This window comes from Betta splendens, chromosome 1 (genome assembly GCF_900634795.4).
Source record: "Betta splendens chromosome 1, fBetSpl5.4, whole genome shotgun sequence".
Classification (NCBI taxonomy): Eukaryota; Metazoa; Chordata; class Actinopteri; order Anabantiformes; family Osphronemidae; genus Betta; species Betta splendens.
In genome coordinates this window covers 7,476,432-7,485,907 of record NC_040881.3, presented here as the reverse complement: position 1 = coordinate 7,485,907, position 9,476 = coordinate 7,476,432, and the positions used below count along the sequence as shown (strand labels likewise).

At 47.2% G+C, this 9,476-nt stretch overlaps 1 protein-coding gene across 1 annotated transcript; it reads left to right on the top strand.

Annotated features, from left to right (window-relative positions):
• The first annotated feature begins 406 nt into the window (after positions 1-406).
• Positions 407-9,110, top strand: smox (spermine oxidase). The gene is made up of 7 exons (XM_029156641.3): positions 407-563; positions 3,783-4,016; positions 4,621-4,847; positions 5,880-6,053; positions 6,137-6,875; positions 7,812-7,972; positions 8,572-9,110. Exons 2-7 carry the CDS (start codon positions 3,809-3,811, stop codon positions 8,722-8,724), a joined length of 1,662 nt encoding a protein of 553 aa, XP_029012474.1. The 5' UTR covers positions 407-563; positions 3,783-3,808; the 3' UTR covers positions 8,725-9,110.
• The last annotated feature ends 366 nt before the right edge of the window (positions 9,111-9,476 follow it).

Sequence of the window (9,476 nt, the reverse complement as noted above, 5' to 3'; positions counted from 1 at the left end):
TCAAACAAAAGCACCAGCGAAACCGTCAAAGATTTAAAATAGTGCTTCGCAATGCACACTTTACCCCAACTACCATGTAAACAACTGTGAATCTTAGATGTTAAGTGTTGTGTTTCATTTTAGATTTTTTTTTCATATTTCATATGTTCTGTGAGGGTGACTATACTTGTTTGGACTTGATTGTGATAAAGTTGTCACGCTTATCTTCACAGAAATATGTTTGTGGGCTCTAGGGCCTTCCTATTTTTTTTTAATTGTTACTTTTGCTTAAATACTTAGGATAGTTATACAATTCCAGCCCATGAACATATGAAGTATTACTATGGATTAACAGCCTCTCTGTGTGAGGGCGTGTATTTGCATACATACTCATGCTCATGTATTATCACTCAGAAGCCGTCATCTTCTCCTCATGTTTTATTAATGAGGAGGCAGTGGCCACGGAAAAACTGGCTGCTTCTGGTTTCCAAGCATAAATACAAAGCGGACCCGGGCTGAGGGGAAACTGCACAAAGGAAAGCGGAGCCCTCAGAGGTTTTAAAGCTGAAGACCAAGAGAGTCAGGTAACAGCTGCGCCGCGCGGACAGAAAAATAACACGTTTCCCGAAACGATTATTTAACGGGACGGTGATGTCGAGCGCGGCGACCGTGGGGTTAACTCAAAGAACAGCCTGTATCAGTGCTCACGGCTGATAACACAGTGTGATCGGCGTATTTACCGTAGTTGTCAGCGCCGCCAGCGACCCTTCACTTACGCGTAACAACGTATGTCATCCAGTTGTTTTGCGCTCGCGTGGACGCGCAAAAGCGCTGCGCGAAAACAAATCTGAGCCCACGGCCGACACGTCCGATCAGCACTGATGGGCTGTGGGTCGCCGCTTGCGTTGAACCGGACAAAAGTGCTGCGGCTGGAACCAGGTGGATTTCTCCTTTATGTGCGTTTAACTGCGTTTGGGTTTCGTCGGCGCCGCTCCACGTGTTTTGTTTTACGCACAATCGGCCGGAGCAACTCGGTGAAGTTGGCCGCTTTGTTTCGAGCCGCTGACTCTTCTCGCATCTTATACGTGGCACCATAGGCTGACATAAAGTGGATCAGTGCGATCCACCCTTTGAGTGCAACATGGGGTAAATAGTAGCTTAGTGAGTCACGACTAAGTCATTGTTTTATAGATGTGTCAAACTATAAAAACTCAAGGAAAAATATTTTCCATCATTGAAATCTTTGAAAACCTCTATAAATAGCGACTTTAGAAGCAGAATCTACAATGTTATATCAGTGATTATTTTCAGTGTGAGTCGTGTTTTTGTCATTTTCTTTGTTAGACAAATGAATGTAATATACTTTTACTGTGTTGTTTGAGTGATGTTGAGCTTGTCACTGGTTATGAGCCTCAGATACTGGTAATAGTCTCCTCCCAGTCCACTCTACTCCTCCTTATCTGCACCAGGGGAACATCTAGTCTGCTTTGGAGTAGGTGTGTGTGTGTGTGTGTGTGTGTGTGTGTGTGTGTGTGTGTGTGTGTGTGTGTGCGTGTGTGTGCGTGTGTGTGTCTTGCCTCCACTCCATCATCATCAGCTTAGAAATATCGGAGCTGGGAGAGTCGCCTGAAATGTCTGGCTTTCATCAGGATAAAACGAAGCATGCTGTTGCTCTTCACTTTAATTTAGGGAAGCGGATACGTTTGTTATCATGCTAACATTCACATGGGACTGATAGAGGAAATGCAGATGCGATTGTGGACACAGCTGGAGAGAACTGTGAGTGTGATTAAAGGAGGGAGGAAGAGACAAAGGACACAGTTATTTAAGATACGGCTCCTCGGGCCTGACCCCAGCTTGAGGAAAGGCCACCAGCGTTGTACTGTAGATTACAATTTCTAGGTCAGTATTAGCCTGCCTCCCTCCCCCTCCTCCTCACTCCACCCCACCCGGAGCAGCCTGCCCAAGGCCGGCCCACACATTAATCTGCCGTGGTTTTGTAGAGCGTGTAGTGGTGGCATGTGGCGAGTGTATTAACCAGCCATGGAATTAGAGGCAAACCAGGGAGGGAGGCGCAATCTGTCGGCGAGGCCGCAGGAATAATGGATGAGATGGTCTCTGTGAACTACAGCTGCCATTCAGCACAGGGAAATCACAGTTTAAGCAATTAAGGGGTGCGAAGTGAAGCCTTTCTTAAAGGCGCTCTAGATTTAAAGCATGGACTTTAAGGATACATGTCAGTACCTTAATCCTGTGACTGGAAGCAGACAATAAATCCACTGGAAACACACAGAAACTAGTCTGCAGAGGTCAAAGGTCAAACAGAGTTTAGTGATGTACCTGTGTCATGACCCTCATCTTTAACCGGTGTCTCTGTAATCTCAAGGGCAAGGAAGCAAATATTGTACTGTACATCTGTTATTAGACTATTATTTTATTATTTGTCTATTATTTTATTATTTATTACTAGCAGCTCAGGAAACAAACACATAGCCTTCATTTAAAAGCACTGATTCAATAAGCAATCACCAACAATCACACTGGGGCCTTTTGTTAGAGACGGTTTGCGTCACATAAACCTAATTTTACCTCTTCTATCGTTCTGCTACCAGTTCATTATCATTAGCTAATTGTTCCAGCCGTCATCACCCGGTGTCATGCTGGACTTTTCTTCGAAGCCAGTGAATGACTATATTCGCGTTGACGCTTCAGTCTTGAATTCTTGGAACCTGTTGTGTTTGATACAAAGCATTAGTATGAGAGAAAATGCCAGAACTGGAACTGAAACCTGGCTTTATTTGGTACTTACAAAGATGTCATTCTGACATTCAAGCAGCAAAGTGTGGGAACTACAGCAGCAGGCCGCGACTGAGAAATATGCACAAGCAATGGAAAACAATCAGCGTAAGTGATTTGGATGCATGAAAAATCCGAAAGCTGATTTAGTCAGTACAAGCCATTAAGGCATTAAGTTGATTAAATGCTACTTTAAATGTTATGGTTCTAGCTTCAGACTTATCGTTTCCTAAATACTTCAAACCAAACAACTGTCCACATCAACATTCTAGCCACGTGTTCCTCCTTTGTGTGGTCGCTGATCAGCCGTGACGGTGGTTGTATTCCACGCAGAAGGTTCAAAGATTCCTAGTAAAGCCAGTATCTGTAGTAACTGGCAACGTGTTACGTCACATGTGTGTCCGGTCAGGGAAGAACAGGCCTGTTTAATGGCACACGAACCTCGCATGAACAGGCTGTGCTTACAGACAGATCCTGTGTACCTTCAGACCAGTCGGCCTTGTTGACTGGAATAAGGAGGTTCCTTGTGCGTGTATTTTCCCTCTTTTAGTATCCTTAAGCAATTTCAGTATAATTAGAGAGTCGGCAGTAAGAAATCCTTTATTTGTGTTCTCTGGGAGAAATAACAGGGTGTTATCAAAGCTTCTAATTTGGCCTCAGGCTCAATGAACAGTGCCACGGAGTCGGAAATGCAGCTGGTCGATGTAATGATGCAAACATGTCATGGAATATGACTTTGAATTAAGCAAATCACAGTGATAAACACAGAATTACATGTGGCCCATTTCAGGGAAGAACCAATAAGCAGCACTTATCAGCTATAATGAATTGTGTACAGTCAAGCCTGAATAAACTGTATGAGCCTCATACAGATGATCCAACTCCAGCACAATGATGTTTTCATAGTAAAGTGAAACACCGTTATCCAGGATTCTATTGTTTTGTTTTATATGCATGACCTTGTGTTGAGTGGTCCACTTTTAACATTGTCCCTAATTTGTCCTCAGGCCCAACGAAGAAGAGTTTGGACGGCATGCAAAGTTGTGAAATTTCCTCAGACAGCACTGATGATCCCCTTAGTAGCGGCCTACGCACTCATCGGCAGCCTCGAATAGTAGTGATCGGCGCTGGCTTGGCCGGCCTCGCTGCGACTAGGGTTCTACTGGAAGACGGCTTCACGGATGTAACGGTCCTAGAGGCGCTAGACCACATCGGCGGACGAGTTCACAGCGTTCGACACGGTGAGCGAACGTGTCACCTGGAGTTCAGTACATGACAGACTGTGATAATATATGGAGTTTAATTTACACACAAGACACATTCAATTGTGTACTGCTTGATTCTGTTCGTATGTTTAGTAGAAAAACATTCTCTTTCCCAGCTCGTTTAGTTAAATCCCCATAAAACACTTTTTGAGTACTGACACATAAGACTTAAGAGACATAAGACAAAGACTCTTCTGAGAGAAGTTGGCGCCACAACGAAGAGGAGTTAGATTCTAATCTGTGATGGTCTCTTTCCAATTAAAAGTGCTGTATTTTCCCCCGATGTCATTTGAAGACATTTACTGTACATGGACAACGTTCAACTCAGTGAACCAGTCTTTAAAAAGCCACACTACTGTAAGACTCAGACCTAGAGTAATCTTGCTTTTTTTGATACAATGATACAAGATGAAACAAGCAGGGAACAGCATCTGTTACTGTCTCCACACGAAGTAAATGACGTGTAAAAAAACCTGCCCTGTTACATGGAAACCTCACATTAAGAGAAGCAGAAGTAGAAGTTTCAATATTGCACTTTTTACCATGAAACATCTTCAGTGACCACTTTTCTGTGTCGTAGGACAAACTACTTTGGAGCTTGGAGCCACCTGGATCCATGGTGCCAATGGGAACCCAGTGTATCACATGGCAGAGGACAATGGGCTGCTGGAGCACACCACCGACGGGGAGAGGAGCGTGGGCCGCATCAGCCTGTACACCAAGAATGGGGTGGCCCACTACCAGACCAACGTCGGCAAGAGGATCCCCAAGGACCTGGTGGAGGAGTTCAGCGACCTGTACAACGAGGTGAGGGGAGCACAACAGCCACATGTTCAGCCAATGTTCAGCCTTTTATCAAGAAAATGAAACAATAAAACAAACAGTGTGGGGATTCAACTGTATGTGAAGCCTCTGCAGGGGAAACAAATCAGGAAAGGTTGCGAAGGAGCTCATATATGATGCTCTGCACCAGATCTGTGCTCACAGCATTACTAAATATATCCTGACTGTGAGTGGCTCAGATGAAGTGACCACCAAGGCACGATGATCTGGAAGGAATGGCCTTTTAGCTCAGTCCATTCTTTGCTCGTCAGCAGCTTCTGCTCTTATAGTTAAACTGGGGTAGAAGTCTGGAAATGCGTTTAGAGGGAAAACGTACAAAAGCAGACATTTTGTTTTTGTGAACCCGCCGCAAAGCTGCAACCAAAATGTTCTTGCTTTCTCTTGCGAACAATGGCACCGAACTGAAAAGTGGAGTTATGACAGCACAAACAAAAAAAAACAAAAAAAAAAAACAGAAAACACTCGCAGGACTTGAATGCAACTGTGGCATTTGAGTGATTAATTGACCCTTTTTCCTTCAGTTGTTGTTGCAGACAAAATTGTTGTTACATTTAAAATGTAGACGCTGATAAGAACCATGCACTTCCATATATCCGCCAAATATTTAGATTTGAAACTCGAGTCTGTGACCTTAAAGCGAATCTTGTTTTGACGTGACGAATCGAGGTTGTTTTGAGCTGCTGCTTTCTGGAAAACGACAGAGAAGATCAGTTGAACACTATGACCTTTCACACGCCCCCTTTGCTTTGTCCATTTCTGACACCTCTTTTATATTCTGCTCTTTCGCGATGAGCTCCTGTAGGCGAGTTGGGTGTTGCTCAACCTCCAATAAACTACCGTAGAGAGAGTCAAGTGCGGACCTGATCAGATCCGCCCTGAACTGAACCAAACTGGTGCCTCTGCTTCCTGTTTTCTTCTCCCCTGCTTTCTCTACATCCTTCCTCTTTCTTCTTCCTCCTGATTATCCCCCCGTCTCTTCACTCTCACCCCCTTTAGGTGTATGAGCTGACTCAGGAATTCTTCCAGAATGGCAAGCCAGTTTGTGCCGAGAGCCAGAACAGCGTCGGCATCTTCACACGGGACGTGCTGCGCAAGAAGATCACGACGGATCCCGATGACTCCGAGGGCACCAAGAGGCTCAAACTGTCCATGCTTCAGCAGTACCTCAAGGTGAGCGGTGGCACAAGAACCAGCGCCAGAACATTGGCTGTCGTCACTGAAGTCAGCTGTCCTGACGCGGTGTCATGTTGCAGGTGGAGAGCTGTGAAAGCAGCTCTCCCAGTATGGATGAGGTGTCTCTGAGTGAGTTTGGAGAGTGGACAGAGATCCCTGGCGCGCACTACGTCATTCCCGAAGGTTTCATGAAGATCGTGGAGCTCCTGGCCCAGGACATCCCTTCCAGAACCATCTGCCTTAGCAAAGCGGTCCGCTGCATCCACTGGAACTACTCGGCCGAGCATCAGGAGGCGACCGCCAAGAGCGGCGACGTCCACCAGGACAACAACCACAACGAGAAGCGCTGCCACACCCAGCAGGACCCCCTGATCCTTGGCCACCCCATTTACGTGGAGTGCGAGGACGAGGAGTGGATCCCTGCCGACCACGTGATCGTCACCTCCTCCCTGGGCGTCCTGAAGCAAAACCACGAGGCCATGTTCTCGCCCTCCCTGCCCGAGGACAAGGTGCTCGCCATCGAGAAGCTGGGCATCAGCACCACCAACAAGATATTCCTGGAGTTTGAAGAGCCCTTCTGGAGCCCCGAGTGCAACAGCATCCAGTTTGTGTGGGAGGACGAGGCCCAGCTGGAGCAGCCGGTCTACCCCGAGGAGCTGTGGTACAAGAAGATCTGCAGCTTCGACGTCCTCTACCCGCCCGAGCGCTACGGCCACATGCTGAGCGGCTGGATCTGCGGGCAGGAAGCGCTGTACATGGAGCGCTGCGACGACGAGACGGTGGCCGAGACCTGCACTGAGCTGCTGAGGCGCTTTACAGGTCAGGACGCATGTTGAAACACTGCTGCTAGAAACAACCGGACTTGACTGCTGAGCTGTTGTTTACACAAGAGAGGGTGAACTTTTGTTTCCACTCTACTTCTTCTTCTTTTTTGAAACCCTCATGTGAAACTAACACGGCAGCCTCTGTAAGATAAGACCAAGCCCGTCAGCAGTGACTCATACGAGCCGTGACTCGGATTGGCTGCTCATTGTGTTACATATGAAGGAAATGACACAGGCTTCAGCGGTGATGTAAGCAGCTTTTCTCATCAAAATAGGCTGACAGATAATAAAGCTGGAGGAGTCAGGTGTCTGCTTTTGTGTAGAGCGAGTAGTAAGTAACCGGTCTGCTGTAGATAAGGGCTTTTACTTTCACTGACATTCGATCAATCCCCCTTTTTTTCTTTGGGAAACAAACAGACATGACACGAGAGCCTCCACTCAGGCTCATTCTGTGTCACTGCCACCGGTTATCTAGAACTCATAGCTCCCAGAGCATCAGAGGTTCCACATGTCGGTTGCAACAGACAAAAGCTTTGTCACATGACTCATGGGTGCCATCAGGCAGGAGATTACAACAGAGGCAAACTCCCAGCGCTGCTTCTCGGTAAAGAGCTTTCTCAGGAAGCAGTGACTCACGTCACGGTGATGTCAGCTCCACCTGTAGCTCAGCTCACTCACTCACTCACTCACTCACTCACTCACTCACTCACTCACTCACTCACTCACTCACTCACTCACTCACTCACTCACTCACTCACTCACTCACTCACTCACGCCGCCGCTGGGCTTCAATCCCTTCAGCTGCTGCTAATCACGCGTAGACTCGCCGGTGCCTCGCGGAGGGTCACGGGTCAACTGGTCCGGCTCTGCCAGGCGCTGGACCACCACCTCCCCCTCCCCCACTCTGACGCCGCCTCTCCTCTGTCTGCAGGGAACCCTGACATTCCAAAGCCCCGGCGCATCCTGCGCTCCTCGTGGGGCAGCAACCCGTACATCCGAGGCTCCTACTCCTTCACCAGGGTGGGCTCCAGCGGCGGGGACTGCGAGAGGCTGGCCATGCCGCTGCCTTACGCCAATAGCACCAAGACTCTGGTGAGACAAGCACCACACACACTTACTGACATGAGCTCAGCAGTTAAACACGTATAGTAGTATTTTCCATCACTGTGCATGCGTCCGTCTATGTACAGTATTAAATAATCCCTGTGTTGGATTGGGAAGCAGCTGCTTCTCCATTAGTGTTGTCACTGACTGTACATTGGGCTGTTTACAATTCCTGCACACACTCAGAGAGCATCTGGCCAATGTGGCCGTTTCATCACCACCGTGTCACATCCCGAGACACGCAGAGCAAATACAGCTGGTGTCAGGAGGGTTCGAAGCGCCACGTCCTGGCCGGCGGTCTAGACTACGAAACCCGACGCCCCGCGGGCGAGGGGAGGGTCAGCGGGGGGTCCGCGCGCTCACATGACACCGCCGAAGGAACAGCGCGACCTTTTCCGCTCAAGTCCTTCGGTCCAGTCATATTTACAACCTCAAGTTACTGTAGCCGCCCGCGTGCGGCGCGCTCAGGGCGAAGCGGTGATGGAAGCAGAAAATAGTGCTGCACAAGAGGCAAACTGTGCCAAAGCTGACACGGACGGATCTTGTTTTGAAAGTGGTTTCTCCCCCCCCCCCCCCCCCCCCATCAGCCCCTGCAGGTCCTGTTTGCCGGAGAGGCCACCCACAGAAAATACTATTCCACTACCCATGGTGCTTTGCTGTCAGGACAGAGGGAAGCCACTCGCTTGACAGAGATGTACCAGGACTTGCACAGAGCTCAAACCACAAAGCCTAACAAGTAAAATAAAGCAAACCTCTGACTAGTGAAAGGATAAATCTAAACTGTTGACTTTGTAACGTTTATCTCGATGATTAACTTAAAGCATAGCTTGGGCATTATTACATTGATAACACATGAGTATTGTTTCAATTGTACTGTAGATTCAAATCATGCTACGTTTCATTTGAGATGTACAGTTCAAGAGTTGCCAATGGTGCTGTCATTTCTTGTCTTTATCATTCTGTTGTTTTTCAATCAGTAATTTAATGTTTGTTATAACAGCATCTGTGATATTACTTGTTTTTGTAAGTGCCTTCTGTACGTATCTGTGTTATTTCAGAAATAATGAAAATACTGCATAATAAAATAACCTTCTAACAGAATAAAGGTTATCACCATCTAACAGGACCAGGCCACTGATTCCTTCAATTCAAAGATTGTCCTCACTTGGTGGGTTTTTATGAATGTTTTCCATGTGCACACACAGATAAGACCTGTTTCCATACACGCACATAGAAAGCAAGTGTACGGGAAAGGCAACACCCAGCAGCGCTAATGCTGTAACGCTGAGCAGGGCGACAGATGGTGATGGAACAGACCTCAGCCCGGCCCTCGCTTCTGTCAGACAACAGTGTTAATCCTCTTCATCAAAGATAAACACAGCCAGCGCCTGAAATGAACAGGGAAAGTTTTAATTAGCAACAGGAAATCTGTGATTTCCGCCTAACATATTAGCAATGTCTTAATACTATACACTCATAAAACACTATGTTA